General features: G+C 47.8%; 6 protein-coding genes across 6 annotated transcripts; 4 read left to right on the plus strand and 2 right to left on the minus strand.

The window, feature by feature from the left end:
* Positions 1 to 1,187: 1,187 nt before the first annotated feature.
* BJ212DRAFT_1483915 (uncharacterized protein) lies at positions 1,188 to 1,657 on the plus strand (the record flags this gene model as incomplete). Its single annotated transcript, XM_041340699.1, has 2 exons — positions 1,188 to 1,226; positions 1,274 to 1,657. 2 exons carry the CDS (start codon positions 1,188 to 1,190, stop codon positions 1,655 to 1,657), a joined length of 423 nt encoding a protein of 140 aa, XP_041189917.1.
* A 672-nt stretch (positions 1,658 to 2,329) lies between these two features.
* Positions 2,330 to 5,082, minus strand: BJ212DRAFT_1375902 (thioredoxin-like protein). The gene is made up of 10 exons (XM_041336470.1): positions 4,823 to 5,082; positions 4,636 to 4,772; positions 4,246 to 4,579; positions 3,967 to 4,197; positions 3,816 to 3,915; positions 3,279 to 3,767; positions 3,083 to 3,223; positions 2,866 to 3,025; positions 2,711 to 2,808; positions 2,330 to 2,657 (listed from the first exon to the last, which is right to left on the minus strand). The coding sequence occupies exons 1-9, from the start codon at positions 4,957 to 4,959 to the stop codon at positions 2,783 to 2,785; spliced, it is 1,755 nt and encodes a 584-aa protein (XP_041189918.1). The 5' UTR covers positions 4,960 to 5,082; the 3' UTR covers positions 2,330 to 2,657; positions 2,711 to 2,782.
* Positions 5,077 to 6,081, plus strand: BJ212DRAFT_1579275 (CGI-121-domain-containing protein). Its single transcript, XM_041342239.1, has 5 exons — positions 5,077 to 5,295; positions 5,348 to 5,470; positions 5,526 to 5,702; positions 5,753 to 5,957; positions 6,013 to 6,081. Exons 1-4 carry the CDS (start codon positions 5,119 to 5,121, stop codon positions 5,870 to 5,872), a joined length of 597 nt encoding a protein of 198 aa, XP_041189919.1. The 5' UTR covers positions 5,077 to 5,118; the 3' UTR covers positions 5,873 to 5,957; positions 6,013 to 6,081.
* Positions 6,082 to 6,112: 31 nt separating this feature from the next.
* On the plus strand, positions 6,113 to 8,170 carry BJ212DRAFT_1483918 (uncharacterized protein; the record flags this gene model as incomplete). Its single annotated transcript, XM_041340700.1, has 4 exons — positions 6,113 to 6,499; positions 6,560 to 6,676; positions 6,734 to 6,790; positions 6,845 to 8,170. The coding sequence occupies 4 exons, from the start codon at positions 6,113 to 6,115 to the stop codon at positions 8,168 to 8,170; spliced, it is 1,887 nt and encodes a 628-aa protein (XP_041189920.1).
* A 686-nt stretch (positions 8,171 to 8,856) lies between these two features.
* On the minus strand, positions 8,857 to 9,927 carry BJ212DRAFT_1302136 (uncharacterized protein; the record flags this gene model as incomplete). Its single annotated transcript, XM_041333222.1, has 3 exons — positions 8,857 to 8,924; positions 9,177 to 9,763; positions 9,821 to 9,927. 3 exons carry the CDS (start codon positions 9,925 to 9,927, stop codon positions 8,857 to 8,859), a joined length of 762 nt encoding a protein of 253 aa, XP_041189921.1.
* Positions 9,928 to 13,136: 3,209 nt separating this feature from the next.
* On the plus strand, positions 13,137 to 15,492 carry BJ212DRAFT_1525248 (laccase 1; the record flags this gene model as incomplete). The annotated part of the gene is made up of 12 exons (XM_041341728.1): positions 13,137 to 13,300; positions 13,349 to 13,400; positions 13,450 to 13,518; positions 13,571 to 13,720; positions 13,783 to 13,858; positions 13,910 to 13,937; positions 13,988 to 14,711; positions 14,765 to 14,785; positions 14,839 to 14,987; positions 15,043 to 15,066; positions 15,118 to 15,182; positions 15,233 to 15,492. The coding sequence occupies 12 exons, from the start codon at positions 13,137 to 13,139 to the stop codon at positions 15,316 to 15,318; spliced, it is 1,608 nt and encodes a 535-aa protein (XP_041189922.1). The 3' UTR covers positions 15,319 to 15,492.
* Positions 15,493 to 17,085: the final 1,593 nt, after the last annotated feature.

Consider the following 17,085-nt stretch of genomic DNA (forward strand, 5'->3'; position numbering starts at 1 on the left):
TTTGATTGGTACGCAACCCCTCGTTGGTAGTTACTGTCTAGCCGAATAATGGCGGCGACATACTTGTCGAAATCTACTGGAATGGTTTCCATCTGATAGACAGAGTTAACAATTCCTTTCTTCAACCCATCATTGAAGAACGTGATGAGGACGGCGTCCTGCTTCACGGAGGCTTGTGCAGCAAGCGTTTTGAAGCTGGCGATGTAGGATGTGAGGTCGCCTGTTTGTCTCAACATTTGGAGTTTGTTCATGGCGGTTCCGGTGGCATCGGCCGGTATGAAGGCCTCTTTGAACTTAGTTTCAAAGTTCACAAAGGTCCCGTAGGTCTTAGCGACGGAGTTGTCGACTTCGGTGTAGAAGGTCAGCACCCATCCCATAGCACTTCCTTCTGTCATGTAAGCAAGGGCAGTGATGACCTTCTTATCGTCGGTGTTATAGATCGTAGCATTAAGCGCGAAGTATGCCTTAACCGCATACAACCATCATAGGGCCTGAGAAGGACTCCCATCATAGGTAGATGGAGCTCCGGCCTTCAATTCTGGGGAAGTGGTGACTGTAGACATCCTGACGTTTGGTCGAGTGATGTTTTGGGTTCAGGGGAACGTTATCATTCTCTCACTGAGTTCTTGGTTTCTGTAACCTCTCTGATGGAGAGGGTCAAAGAAGACTTTAATCTTTTGTTACGGTAAACCGTAAGTCGACTAGGATAGGCATGACGATAGGTACTCGATAAGAGTGCGCCTAAAGTCGAATCGTGTCCTTACAAATGTAAGGTTCTTAAGACAAGTCAGAGAGAGTGTCTCTAGCTTGAATATCGGTTATCAGACGACTTAGGATTGGAGGTCCTAAGCAAAGGATAGTTCAGGTAAGACCTAGTAGATTAAAGTGAAGTCTATCTAAGTACAGGGCCTGGTTTATATAGATGTAGCCTACTTTAGGGCAGGTACGTATTCATCATCAAGACGAGTCATAGATAAGCGATGACGAGTCAGAGATAAGCGATGAGTCAGAGATAAGTAATGAGTCAGCTAGCGATGGCATGTGGCGGTCGTGCTGTAGTACAGATATGGAAGGAGATTGGTCTAGTGATGGCACAACTGGGTGCGGTCATGACGTAATACAAGAGAAGCGTGAGAAAAGAGATAGGGGTCCGACCACGTATCGTAACAGTCTGCACCCTTGTTGATATGACACAAATTTGGCAGTGGCACATGTATGATCCTGAGGTTAGTCATGTATTGATCTGATTCAAGCTGGAGCTAACCATGCACAGAAAATCGCAGAAAGACAGTGGCCTGATGTTGCATTCTGCGACATCAAGTCTGTAATTTCTACTCCTACTAAGTCCCCTGCCAGTGTGGACCAGACAGAAAAGCATGAATCAACAGGGAGCTATTTATCTGTGGACACTGCTGATGGAGAGGAAGAGATGCTCAATGAAGAATATACTTGGCTGGATGAGGCAGTCACATCTGTGCCAGCTCAAGATTCAGCCTTTGAGGTCAAGGCTGAAGTGGATATCCATGCACCAATTGTGACAAGGATCTTGTCAGATAAACATGAGAGTGTAGCTGACCAGGCTCTAGCAAATGACAGCCACAGCAGTGATGGACCTAGTGACCTGGAGGATGCAGATGCCAAGTGGACCAACTGGTAGAGAACTCAGTGAAAATTTTGAATTTTTGGTCACATGATTGTTAAAAACTTGTTAATAACTTGCTTGTTATAATTCCCTGCGAGCGACATGCTAATTAACTGTGTTAATAACTGCTCGAAGAGTTTTCACCCATACCCTAGTGCAAAATGGAAAGAACCAACCTCTGCCACAGCACAAACAGAGGTCACTTTCTACATCACTCCATCCCATCTGATTTACACATAAAGTAGTGGAATCGCCTCCGTTTGAACCTAGCTACAATCCTATCTGGTTACTTTGTTAAAATTCTTAGATTTGAAAAAATGACGATCTCATATTGGGACTTCCCACGCCACTAACACTGCCACCTTCCTTTTTTAGCAACCGCTCCAGGCTCCTCCTCGCCACTGGTCGCAGCAAAGAAAAAGCATGTTTGCGGCTTCCGCTGGACCATTGCGAGTGTATGAAATACATGTACTTATTTGGAGTTATCCATTATAGCAATATCCATCATGATTCCTGCACCGACTTTGTGATGAGAGCGGTATTTCTTCACAGCATACTCAGCTTGCTTAGCATTAAGGCCCTTCCTGCATGGGCACAAACACTGAGAGGCTAGACGCGAACTATAGTGTTAAGATGCGCACCTATAAGTGTCCATGTAGCGCCATGTTTTCCGATAAAATGCTTGGATAACTTTGGTAGGGCATGCATCCGGGATTTCAGGAAATGCTCTGGTAGGCTGACAATCCAACCTTCACCATCCGAGACTGAACATGAAACTTCTTTGTTAATATCTAAGTCCAGGTCAGACTATTCTATCTGTTGTGCACTGTACACTTGCACAATGTTTCATCTCGGGAAGGCTCCAGTGTCGATTTTAAATTGTGATTCGGTAGGCTTACTGAGTATATGCTAATACTTGTTCTCCAGCTGTTCCGAATGAAATTTATGTAGAGTTGTGAGCTCTGAAGATCTGAAGTGCGTTGTGCATTACGAATCAGGTGTTACTCGAGAGGTACTGTCACTTCCGAAAATAAGCACGCATGTATCATGTGTATATAATGCCGTAACTTATGGGATGACGAAGGGATAACCCAAAACTAGGGTGTTTTGGTGCTTCGATTTCTGGCCTTGCGATCTGGCCTACCGACAATCACGCCGACTCCCTCCTGGTAATTCACAATTGAGTTTAAGAAAAGTGTCCATAAATCAATCTAGACGACCACCCTTGATGTACCTATGTCCAGGCTGCAGATCTGTATCGTCATCCAAAAGTTTTTTGATCGCCATAACGACCGCCGCTAAAAATCCAAGAATCAGCAGGACGGCCATGTATGGATGCGCGATAATGAAACCCTCGGTGTTTGTGAGACTTGAGTTGAAGACCTTTGTGTATGGAGTTGTAAGTGAGGGAGTTGATAATGACTTAGTAGTGACGCATACCCGAAGAAGGCGCTCCAGGATATTCTCTGAGTGCTTGGAACGTATCTTGTTGCTGTAAACTCCTTCAATAGCAGAGAATATGCTGACTGCGTTTAGCTGAATGGGCTGCCCAGTAGTATCCCTATCCCAGTAGACCAGGCGCTATCCAATTATTAGCTATGGTGCATGAAAAGAACAGGAATTACAATTTACTTACATTATGATCAGCAACCACCACCTTCGGCTGGTCATTAACCTTCACACCGTACATACTCTTCATCCAACTTCCCCATTGATCAGCATCCATCCACGTGAATACAACGTCTTGTCTGCCAACATAGCTCTTGCGCAGGCGCCACTTCTTTGCGATATCGTTCAACTTCAATGATACATCATTTTGGACGTCGTTAGGCGTTGCAGCGATCACAACGAGTGGGTTGTGTGGAGCATTCATTACCTGTTGAAACACATCACGTGAGAGCTCGAGGGAAGTTGGAAGGCGGTTGGCAAAGAGCCAAGTACTAAGTGTGTCAGGAATGGACGAGTTAAAAATTGAGGTGGGTTCCTTTGGGTCATTATCTTTGAATGCCAGGATGGCCCAGGATTCTGTCGTTGGGATCTCGTAGCGAGTAAAGAGTTCCTTGGAGGATGATACAAATACCGGGGGCGACCCGAGGAGCAATTGAGAGTCCTTAGCGACCTCACTCTGAAACATCGTCAGTACCAAACAAGGCGCATAATGCGGTGTACGTACAACAACATGTTCATCTGATGAAGAAAGTAGGAGGACATACGCAACAGGATGTTCATGAACAACTTTGTCAAGATCGTGAGCACTTATTGGTTGCATGGTCCTGTAGCAGACATCAAAAAGCGCCCTACGACTCTGGAAGGGGTTTCCTTACGGAGATGCTGCCTTGTCAGCGAAAGCCACGAGTGGCTCATATTTTCTACTTCCTGAGTATTCTGTCTTTGCGCCATGAGAGTAGTAGAACAGCATAGGATAACCTGTGACCCCTTGCTTCGTGCATAGCGACTTAAACTCATCACAATTGACTTGCGCAATATTGAGCTTGTGCTGCATTCGACGAGCAACCTGTATCCACACGGGAGCAAGTTTCTTGCAGTGTCCGCACCTAATGAACGATTGTTAAAGCAAATTTTGGTCTATAATCGACGCGTACCACGGCGCAAAGAACTTGACGAATGTAGGCGCCTGGGCCACAAAGTTGTCGAATGTCTCACTAGTTAAGGATATCACCTCTCCTAAAGGGTTGGATTCCGCTTGTGATACCTGAACTACCGAATTCTCGTTTACAGGAACGATCTCGGCCGCCATTTCCTCCTGCTCAACCGCAGTTGAGGATGACAAGGAATTTGCGGTAGGTTCAGCATGCGGAAGAAGGAAGTCTACAAGGATATCGAAGTCGCGATCTTTAGTGAAGGTCTCTACAAACTGCCCGTTCCTGTAGAGGTTCATTTGAGGGTATCCTGTAACACCATTCTCGGTGCACAAGTCTTCCACAATTGAGAAGGTCTGTCAGTGGCCCGGGAAACTAAGAGGGCTCGCTCACCTCCATTCAACGCGCAATTCACCTGCGCCAGATGTATCCCTAGATCAGGTTGTTTCTCAAATTTGTCTACTACACGGTTCCATGTTGGTTCAAAGTTACGACAATGCCGACAATATGGGGAAAAATGTTCGATGAACCTACTCTCCTTGTTGAAAAAAAAATAAGGTGCCTTATGAAAAGGACGCACCAAACACCATCTGCGATTGTCTGCTTGAAATCTTGAGGAGTCAGGACCTGTGAGCCTGCCGCCGGGGCGGCAGCGGCTTGAAGCACGAACCATGTTGTGAAAAGCGACAATGGTGAAGGTATCATGATGAATCGCATGCCAGCATGGACTCCAGACCACTAATAGTAGTCCTAAGTCAAGAACGTAAAATATGTATGACTTGATGATGGCAGTTGAAAACGAAGTCGTGGTGAGCGCTTACGATGGCAATGCAAGATAAGTATGTATTATTTGGTTCTTGCTCACTGCCATGATCGATGGAGACATACTACTACTCTCAGTTCAATCATGCGGTCGTTCATGTCGCTTTATTCGATGATGTGACAAATGCTGCTGCTATCAGGTCTCGTATTGTTCAGGCCGCTAGAAATCTTGGTGTTGATGGGAACACTGAACGTAAAGCTGTCAACTTCGCCTTCATTGACGCACGGCTGGTAGGAATATCTACTCCGGTCCTGATGAATTGTTGCTGACAACGTGTCCCAGATATCAAGCCCACTTCACCTTCAGACAGCAATTTACCAGGCACTCTTGTCAGAGGCGCAGGGCCAACTTCGGACTAAAACTGTCCACTCAGAGATACTATGGGCACTGAACCCCACCAATAATGTACGTGTAACTATCTACTCGATAATTGGTTGATTTTCATTAAAAATGTCTTTAGATCACTGAAGCCATCCGACGATACGGGGTATCGGATGAGTCGACCAAACTCATTGTTGTCCGCGTGGACGTCTCAAATACCCCTGAATTACAGCGTCGCATGTGCGACATCATCCAAGGGCGTATGGTTCCTTTTCAAGTGCTGAGTCAAATGACGGATTGGTCGATTATCAAAAAGGTATGTAGCAACAGATCGGTGCGATATGAAGAATCTTATCTCCTTTCCAGCATTATAAATTGGACTCAGAGTCAGCTTTGAAAGAGGTGCAAGGGAACCTGGATCGAGAGCGTTCCATCATTGACAATATCGTTGTCAGTTCGGTAGCAATGAAGAGTGTCATGACATGAATTCGATTACTGGTACATCCAGCAAGTCATCCATATCACCCATATACGCGGTGATGTCAGGTTGTGATAGACACGCCATGACGAAGTATGTATATGATAACGATGCAATGATGGCTGACAGTGGTTGACAGTGCTAGCAGTACTGTCAGCCTCCGAATTCTTGTTAGTTTATATGCGCCTCCGCATCTTTTGAACGCCCAGTGTACTGCTTTCATCTTGCCATCATCTTCTTGCTTTACTATGGCCCCCACATCTACTCTCATGTTGCTTTCCGCAGTGCATTCAACCACCACCCTCTCGGGGCCTTTTGTCACTCCTTCAACCATTTCGCCCACTAGCACGACCGTCGTTACCTATGATCTTTGGAAAGGTGGCCTCGTGTGCTTCGCAGTCGCTATCGTTTCCGTGGTGGGATATTTCTACCGTCGTCGTCACAAAGACACTATGTCCAAGCCCAAGCTGCCCGGCCTTGTACTACCAGTCATTTTGCCCCGCGATGACTCAGTGCTTTGCTCACCGTCCGACACACCATACGATACATCTCTGACCTGCGATTGTTCAGTGCTCCAGTTGGGAAGTAGCCAACTGGTCAAGCATGTTGCCTCTGGCACATGCAACGTTGACGTGGTATGCGGCTGATCTCCTGTCGTCATGGCTCCAAATGAGGCTGACATCGTATGCTTCCAGATTCCCATGGTCCAAACCGGTACTGCAGTGACCAGCCAAATAAGTGAGGATCAACTGCGTGATGGCCAGTTGGGGGAGGTAGACGTTACGGAGGCGGATTACGAGTGTGGAGTTAAGGTATGTAACATAGTCTCGTATCATCACCATCATTAACCATTTTTATTTTACCCGTAGCTTCCAGTCCCTACTATCGCTATAACCGTCGCCGACGAGAATTTCGTCGATCCCTTGGTGCGTAATCCGGCCTCTTTTCGACATTGGTGGCTGACCGCGGTACTTATATAGTCTTTCCAGCGCCCTTTGGGTCTGTTCGACAAGAAAGAAGATGGACCCCAGCATGAAGAATCCGATGACGATATCTCAGTTTACTCTTCAGAATCGGTAGAGGCAACTCTTCATAGTTCCCTGCTGTCGGGGACCGTCGAACCACACGTAGACGTCCCCGAAATCACTTGCGAGTATCATATGACTGTCGTTGCGTGCGAGTGGCCTGCTCGATCGTACAACTTTGACATCTCAGTTGTTGGTACAACGCTTCGGGGCGGTGCCTTCCTTACTCTACCGGGTTCTCTACCCTTTCCTCCGACCCTTCCTGCTGTACTACGTTCCCCTGATGACCGCCGACATGGTCTTGTCGAAATGTCCGACTTGGCTAGCGCACTCGCGAGTAAGCTCGATCCTCCCTCAGATATCGTTCTTCAAGCATTCGACATGTCCCCCGTCGCGCCCATTGCCCGTCGCCATGGCCAAGTGGATTTCAGCAAGTACGCTGATGCTCTTAGCGCAGAAAGTGGCATCCCTTTGCGATATCACCGTTCTCTTGCTGAAACGCATGTCTTCGGAGCAGAGCAGGAGGACTATCAAGATATCAATTCCCGCCTCATGGACGATCTTTTGCGGTCTATCGATGAGGAAGTCGAATTTTACAATAGCTTCAGCTGTGACGAGGAATGCGACGATACTCATCCAGCGAGGAAACACACTTCTCCAACATGGGACTACTTGGACTTCCTCGAGGACGAGACTTGTTCTTTTGCCGTCCAAGAGGATGTCGACCCGCATCTGAAGCTAAATGGCTGCAACGAGCAACTTTTTCCACCGCCCGACTGTCCATGCTCCCTAGCCGACGAAAAGGACATCTTTCAAGGTTTTTTCGAGGGCCGCGTGCTAAGCTCCATTTCCAAACAGGATGAGTACAGTGCCAATGAGGAGCTTACATCGGACCTTCACCAGCTCTCCACGGACGAATTGGAAACATCTATAAACCATATCTCTGGTGGTATCTCAGAGTCCGCGATTCTCGACCTTATCCGACTTCTCGACGAACAGACTGATGACCACCAACAGCCCATCCACGATTCAATCCTAGAAGTCAACAACGATGGCTTCGACCTCCTTCGGTTTGTCAATGAGGACTTGCGACTTTCCGTGGATGACAAGTATCCAATTGTCGACTTCGACCGCGACGACGATTGCGACAATGAGAATTACCCTAGGTTTACCTCGTCCGACTCGAAGTCATCGTTGTCGGAAACTGAAGATGGATCTGTTGACGATTACGGCTCGACTCCCTCCCTGGTGTCCGTCTCGGATATAGACTACAGACGATGAGGTAGTCATCATTGCTCCGATGACAGATCCCACCATCCCCTTCCTGCCTGGTTCTAACCACCGTCGCTCACCCGCCGGATGCTTCTTTGTCACCCCCGCCACCCCGACTCAATCCGGCTACCTGATTGACGCACACTCGTGTATCGATATCACTAACGGTGGGCCACGAACGCAGGGTTTCATTGAGAGTTGTATTCCGTTCACCGACGAACACTGGTCTGGGATCCCGAATAATGCCAATCTCGCGTCTAAGGAATTCTCGCAGCTCGACCTTGATCTTCGATTCAATAGCAATGCCACCTAGAGTCTTGTATCAAGGACGAGGAGTCCTTTCGGAACTGGATTGACAGGGCGGTGCATCAAGATCACATCTCGATCGCTGGACTTCCACACGTCCACTGTCAACCTTCACCTCCCAGTTTCAATCCTGATGCGACATTACTTCCAACACAGATTCCATTCTATCATCTTTCCAGCAGCAGATTTTCTCGAACTTGCATCGTATCGGTTTCTATTTGCACCTCAGTCTCGATATCATACAGAAAACGACAAAACCCCATACTCTCATTCTTTCTACTTCTCGGTCTTCCCCTTTGGTCCTGTCTTGTTTTTTCTCTCTTCACCTTCAACCTTCAACATTCCTGGGTAACTTGGTGGTACCCCCATTTATTTTTTGTTCTTGTCTGTCATTTTGCAGCATCACGAAGTTCCTCTATCCTTAATTCTTGTAAGATCTCTAACTCCTGGTTCGTTTCTATATTGCTCATCGTCTCTCCGATTGTTTGCAGTATTCTATCATATTCCCCGCGCACTTGCGTCAGCACCCTTGTAAGGCTTTCTGAATTCTCGCCCTTTCCACTATACTTACCACCCTTTCGCGCTCTAGTTCTTGGCAGTTTATTCTTGCAGTCGTCAGTTCATTTTGCAGCACTCCAACGTATCCGAAAACGTCCTCGTGCCATCATCTTTGTAAAGTTTCCTAGTTATTGCGCCTTCTATGACTTACCCATAATTTCTTGCGCAGCTCCAATCATTTGCAGTTGGCAATTTCGTTTTGCAGCACGATCCAAACGCCATACCGATGTACATGATTCCTCGCATTTTCTGCCCTGGTTGTTCAGGGCCACCTTTACGGCCTCCACAAAACATAATGGGCTTCCTTTATGACGACAACATCGTGCGTGAGATTTCCACGGCCTTGCGATAATCTCTCGCAAGACTCCAGTAATTTCTGGTCGTTGCAGGCTCGTCTCAATTCGCATTTCAGCACCCCATGAAATCTCAACCATTGCCTTCCTTCTGTGGTCCTTGCGTGGATTAAAATGCTTGAGGCTCTTTACGGGCTTACCACACTCACTTACGCCACTTCGGTTGGTCGCGGATATTTTCTTCCTCTTCGCGTCGCAGTTAAGCACCGCACGATGTCTCAGCCCACCCTTGCCTTCTGTCGCCTTGCGTTGCAAATGCTCGTGGCTCTTTACGAGCTTACCACACTTCTTGTACCACTTCGGCTGGTCGTGGGCATCACCCTCTTCTTCTGCGCCGCAGTTCAGCACCGCATGATCTCCTAGCCCACCCTTGCCTTCCGTCGCCCTTGCATGGTTTCAAACGCCTGTGGCCCCTATAAGCTCACGACGTTTTCTTGCACACTCCTGCTGGTCGCGGATACCATCCTTCTCTTCCCCCGTTGCGCAGGTTGCCATCGCACGATGTCTTATTCCACGCTCGGTATTCCATCCCCCCTTTGCTGCTGGCATGCAGCACCTGGTAACATTTCCTACACGTCAGGTGCAATATTCTTCGTTACCATGCATGGTGGCTCTTGTTTCCGGGCGTTCATGTTCCACCCGGATAACAGTGGCTCACTTTGACTTGCGACGTTCACTATCACTGTCATTCCCCGACCATGGCTCCCCATGACATCACATGTCTACTACCCTCGTAGCGACTCGCAGAACAACAAGGCACACACGACCGGTCTCCACGACCGTTGACATTCTGTGAAAACCTTTGACTGCTTGTTCCGACCCACTTTACGACCTTAATGACTTTTATGACTTTGACGACTTTTCACGATTTAACGACTTTAACGACCTTTTACGACTTCTCATGACACTTCACGACCTCATCAAGATTCTTCACCAACTCTCCTGACCTTTGCGACTTGTCAACATCCCTATCACCTTGCGTGTTGTATGCCCCGCGTGACGATCCACAGAGGTCCGCCCCAATGCGTTCTTCCTGCTGCGGCCTTTTGTAACGAGTCGCACAGCCGCATGACATGCAAGCGTTTCATGGTCCGCTGACTTCACGAGCCTCGCAACCTCTCATGCCTCTCGAGACCGTTCGTAGCCTACTTTGCCCCTTCGACCCACTATGGCTTGCTGCAAATACTGGTATGTGAACGACTACTATACTATACAATCTGCTTTGATACGTCACCTGCAGTTCGGCGAATTGCACCCTTCACTTCAACTCCATCATGACCCGAGACCATTCATGGCCGATTTGACCCTTCTATCCACTTCGGACTGCTGCAAACATTGGTACGTGAACAACTACCATCTTACACGACTTCCTTCCGATTAATTGTCCGCAGTTCGGCGACTTGCACCCTTGTAATTTATTTCAACTTTAACTTAGCTTCTTTCGGCGACTTACGCCCCTTTACCAGGCCTTCAACTTTACTTCAACATATCTTTTTTCTATTAATTTTTTCCACTCTTATGTAGCACCTTTGTAATGCTGCGAATGTGATTATCCTGCTGCCAAGTCATAGCGTGAATGAGTTTGTTGGTTTTGATATCTGGCGATGTGCTGCTGCTGCTCGATTCTGGACCTCGGTTCGAACCCAAACTTTTGTAGACAACCACCAGAGAAGGCTCGTTCAGCATCAACTGAAGAAGCTACAGAGTATTAGGTTGCCGCCAATACCACTCGTAAGCCTACATGTCAGGTGCAAACAAAAAATCAAGAAACATTTGGGCCAGTCGAGGCCAAGTAGCACGAGCACTCCCCCAATGTTGAAGAACTCCGCCCGCAGCGAGGATCTCTCGGTTCTTGAGACACATGGAGCATCGAGGTATGCTTCAATCGAGTCAGGAGAGATGAAAGTGTTCTCGTCATCACAGTTGGCAGCAGCCCATTTACTAGTAGATGCCATGCGCTGCAGCTTTGAGGGTGCATTGGTCACAATTGGGACTAGTGATAGGATCGTTGCGTAAGACTCGGTCCACCCGAACAATTCGTTTAACGGTAACCTCCGTGCGGTCATCTGCGTGCCAGTCAAGGTTCCGGTCGAACCACTAGGTGTGTCCGTTCGGATTTTCTGCGGCCGCGGTGATGGCCAGTTGAGCTTTCGACGGGGTGTTATTTTTGGACATTTATGCGCAGTTTATTCCTCGTCTGGCTCTGCTAGAGTCGGTGACACGATCTAATTGTGTTATGTTGGTCCGAGCGCTAACTCGGGGTCGGACGCAAGTGCCAAGCAGGTGGAGCCGCTGGGAAGGCGGGAAACCTGCTTACGAGTTCGACCATGCGCCGGCTCTTATGCGACGTGACCAGATGCGCCAAAATTATATATCATATATACAGATATGTGCCAACGACGATATATCGAGTGATGAAGGTTCTACGAAATGGAGTTGCGTGTGGGTGCAAGGAACGATAAGGATAAGGAGTGAAGATATGTGCAGCATATGCCGAGCTGGGCGTCGACGATAGGTCAAAAGGGAAGAACTACGGTAACACTCTGTGGTGCCGGGAAACTCCGGGAAACTACGTCATTTATTTCTCGAACTACTAAAATGGCAGCTCATCCGCCTAACATCTCTTTCCTCCGTACTAGTAGGAAGTTTGCAGACAATATTAAGTAATTATAAACCACCAAGGTGTGAATCGAGATTTGATATTTTTGGGTAGCTGCCTGACTTTGAACACGATCCAGGCCATCGTGACTGCGTCTCACCGCAACGACTCCGACCTCTTGGATTTCATCCCCGTATAAACTAACTTCCCTATCTGCCTATCTGCGGTCGTGTATTTGGTACTGGCAGCCACTGCATCTTCAGAATTCTGTGCAGGCAGCTAAGCGCCCAGTACACAGTCGGCACTGCCAAAGTCCTGACATGCTACGAGCACATACATCAGAATACCGGTGAGAAGAAGATATTGTCATATCGTTATATATCGTAACATATAGAAAAGGATTTCGTCACATTGGAATATAAAGCAATATATGTCCATGTAAATGCACCACAATCAGCATAATCGCCAACAAAACTCGCCGGTTCACTGACGTGACTGGTCGACCGGCCTGCACTGCTCTCTGAAGAGGAGGAACGAGGACGATGCTGATGTCTGAGTGCTACTGCTGCCGTGCGCTACACATGTATGTACTGACGTGATCTCGGGCTTTGCCGAGTCTCCTGCTGATCCGCAACACTCGCTTGCACCTGCTCTGCTCTGCTCTGCCTTGTTTGTCTAGGTTTAGTTGGATGCCCCGCTCCACTAGTGCTAGGAATAACGTGTGACCATATCTGTCTCGCAATTGCTAGTCCGATACTATCGCCTAGCCGCTGTACTTGACGAAGGGACACCACTAGTGATTGTCATTTTTCTTTTCCTGTGCATGAAGAGCTGATTCGCGCTGTGGTGGCATTCTAACATTACGTGGAGTCGGTTGGCCGTTTTGCCGTCTGAGTTATTTTGGATTGTGCCCGAGTCATGGTTTTGCGGTATGTCATCATTCTTGAACGCATTGACAGATCGTTGCTAACTCCCGGAGAAGTACACTGCTGAGACCGGGGCGCTGTGTGATACCTTGCGGTGCAATCACACGCCAATAAGTCGAAATGTACTGACAGAAACACTCTACTGCTGCAAGATAAAAGCTGCAGGATATAATTTTTTTTACTTCCACTACTCTCGCTAACAACAGTATTACCACCTATCGTGAATGATCGCGATGTTTATTCTTTTTCTAATCATTTCCCTCATCTCATCAACTAATGCTGCATCTGTAGTATCTCGCTCACAGTCCTACCCACTGTCTCAGCCCGCTGTAGATGGCCCCAAAACCAGATTAACCATAGGTAATAGAGTCATCGCTCCCGATGGCTTCCAACGCTCGTGAGTCTATTATCACGGCACTCAACGCTCACTTCTGATCTTCGGCAGAGCAACTCTTGTTGATGGCACATTTCCTGGACCTTTAATTACAGCCCAGAAGGTGAACTTTTTGTTGAGCTCCTTGTTGGGCAGTGCTGACCTCACAATAGGGTGATCACTTTGACATTGAGGTAGTTAACAAACTCAAGGACGACTCGATGTTCGAGCTTACCACTGTCGTAAGTAGTGTCAAATTATCAATGTTGTTAAAATTGACCTTGTCCACGACAGCACTGGCATGGTATCTCCCAGAATGGGACGAACTATGCCGATGGGACGGCCTTCGTTACACAATGCCCCATCACGCCGAACCACTCATTTTTGCATTCTTTCTCCGCCTCGAACCAGGCGGGCACTTTCTGGTACCACAGTCATTATTCTGTTCAATATGCACGTATCACCCGAGCCTTGCATACGCAGCAGATGACTGACCTATGGAACAGTGCGATGGTCTCAGGGGAGCCCTGGTAATTTATGATCCTCAAGACCCTTTGGCATACATGTACGATATCGACGATGGTGAGCGAGAAATTGGTTCATACGAACCATCTAACCATGATGTGTTTCCAGCAAGTACCGTGATCACGCTTGCCGACTGGTGAGTTATACGATCATGGATGATATGCCCGATTAAATCAGGATCACTAGGTATCATACTGTAGCCCCCCAATTACGTGACAAGATACCTGTTGCCCAGTCTATGCTCATCAATGGACTCGGTCGCTATGCTGGCGGTCCCGAGTCTGAGCTCGCTGTGATTAATGTCAGACCGGAAAGGCGATATCGCTTACGCCTGGTTCAAATGTCATGCGACTCCAATGTCCTGTTCTCTATCGATGGCCACAACTTGACTGTTATCGAAGCGGATGGAGTGCTGACAGAACCTTTGGTGGTAGATCAGCTCCAGATTTTTGCGGCTCAGCGCTACTCTGTGGTGCTAGTAACCGACCAGCCAGTAGATAACTACTGGATGCGCAGTCTTCCTGATACAGCGAATGCGACCTACGACAACGGAATGAACTCTGCTATCCTACGCTACAAAGGCGCCCCAAAGGCTGACCCGACTACGGTCAATACTACGTCCACGAACCCATTGCAAGAGACAAACTTGCATGCTCTAATCAATCCCGGTGCTCCTGGCATTCCCGAGTATGGGAAGGCAGATATCAACCTCAACCTCGAGGTTACCGTCACTAACCTGACATTCTATGTTAATAATGTCACATTCCAATCCCCCACCATTCCTGTTCTACTGCAAATTCTTAGTGGAGCTCAAGACCCTTCTCAGCTACTTCCAAAGGGGAGTGTGTACGTTCTCGAGGCCAACAAAGTGGTAGAGTTGACGATGGCAATAACCGGTCCAGGTGGACCTGTACGTCTCTTCCTTTCATTCGATATTTATTCGACTGATATTTATTGTACCAGCATCCTATACACCTTCATGGGGTAAGTTCGCCGTGACTTCGAGGGCATGTTTGGCTGGTACTCATGATCATTAGCATACATTTGATGTCGTACAGAGCGCGGGCAGCAGTACTTTCAACTACGCGAACCCTGTTCGTCGCGATGTGGTCAGCGCTGGGAGCGCTGGGCAACAAATGGTGATTCGATGGGTGACCGACAATTCTGGCCCCTGGTTCTTGCATTGGTACGACATCATTTTTATCGAGCTGTCAAGAAGGATACTGACTCTGAACCAACAGTCACATTGACTGGCACCTTAATGAGTACGTGTGTAAATCTTCCCGTGAACGAAATACCTAATTCTTCAAATCCAGCGGTTTTGCCGTGGTAATGGCGGAAAGTCCCTCAGATACTGGTGTACATGTGAGCCCCGTGCCATGTAGGTCATACGTGAAGAATCTGTACTTCTATTGCTGAACGGTTTTACAGATGAATGGGATCGTTTGTGTCCGATCTATGACCATCACCAGGGAATGCCTCCCACGATAGCTGAGGGAGGTTTAGATCTTGATTGAACAATGTTTAGTAAATATACCTGTTATAATTTTGGCAACCTTGCAAGGAAGGCCATCATCGATAAACAAACAATTAATAAGGAAAGCCAGAGTACTGGTGGACCTGAAAACTTGACCTACGAACCCAGTTCCCCAACATGCGCAACCGGTTTGACGAATGTCCTGGGCCTGATCCTTTGAAGCCAGCAGTTAAGAACACTCATTTTATTGTTGAGAAAAGACCTACTGGGACGACAGGTACGAGTCCACAAATATCAAAGTGAATAACTTAGGTCCAGTGCGTTCGGTCTCAGAGAAGTGAAAGGGTTGACGTAGGGTATTTAGTAATGAAACAATATTCACAACAAAACAAAGCTGTGTCAGAGTCCGTAGATCACTGAAGACCTGGGCCACAGTTACCCCCTTGCCAATCCGACGAGCCGTGCAACAGCGCTCTTGCCGATATCCCATTCGAGCATGCCAGAGGTCAAGAACAAGATCTCTCCAGACGTGAACTATACTGGGAAGGTAGCGTTCTGCACAGTTCGTGCGGCTACAATATCGAGGACTCATTGATTTACTGATGATTCGATGTGTCATATCCACTGCGTGGCTACGCGCGCGCTCGGAGTAGCCCATGTCCGACTGTCACTGGGCATGTGATCGATCAAGATATACATGAACTGATGTAGTTGACATCACCCTAATGTGGCAAATAAAGAGTATGTACCTGAGCGCCGTGATCTTCCCCATATTATTGGGTTATGCGCGGGGTTTCAATTGCTTGCCTTCCACGTCGACAACATTTGAATGTTCCCATAGCTCAGAAATGCCGGTGACAAGTGGTTTTCAGTCCTGCTGCCACATCATTGTCATCTCAAGTACTGGCATGTAACAAACGCCAAAGGGCGCGGGCCAAGAGCCATTGCCTACTTTCTCAGTTATGGATATTTCAGCCTTCAGGCGACTTCCAAAATTAACAGTAACTCAACGGACTGCATTATGTCTGCGGTCGTGCGACCTTGTTCTGCAGTCAGCGCCACTGCCACAACCTGGCAGCCGTGAGCAGATTCTGATCATTCTTTGTGGTCACTGCAGCCGGCATGGCATAACTCTTAGCCATTATGATTACGTCGCAAGCAATCATCCCCCTTTTTTCAAACTTCTGTGGCGAAACACCTGAGCGTTTGGTACACCGCCAAGGTCCCGACGGGCACCTACCACGGCAACTAATCTAATGTTGTTGCGCCTCTTTAACCGACCCGACAAGCACGTATTGAAGTTGTGGGCGATGCTTTGCATGCCAACTTCCCGTATTGAGTCCATTTTAGGCAAAGCCATCCATTTGGGGTCATTGCAGGAGTCCTCAATATTCAATATTGAATCATCGACCAAGAGTCCCTGCTCTGAATGCCGCCTTCGCAATGCCTTAGTTTACTTCCAACGACATAGTACAGTAAAATAATGTTGGTAATCTCTCTTGCAATGGAAGGCGCAACATTGACTTGATGTCCCACTCCGTAAGGGGTGGCAGGTCCCAGAATTCTCATCCCGACTATTTTTTTCTCAGGTCTCTATCAAGATATGCATTGGTTTTTTGGTTGCGAGCTAATCTGGCCCATACAAGTTTATCAATGCCAGTGTGTGCAATCTTGCAATAGTCACACGAGCAGTATCTTAGGTCTGCAGCAAGCCGTCGTGTGCGTCTAAACAGGTAGTACCGGTACTAAGTCTCACTTTAGCATCGATGTCACCCAAGCCCATCAATAATACGGCGAGCTCCTGACC

The sequence above is a fragment of the Suillus subaureus genome (genome assembly GCF_016647635.1).
Source record: "Suillus subaureus strain MN1 chromosome Unknown BJ212scaffold_30, whole genome shotgun sequence".
Classification (NCBI taxonomy): Eukaryota; Fungi; Basidiomycota; class Agaricomycetes; order Boletales; family Suillaceae; genus Suillus; species Suillus subaureus.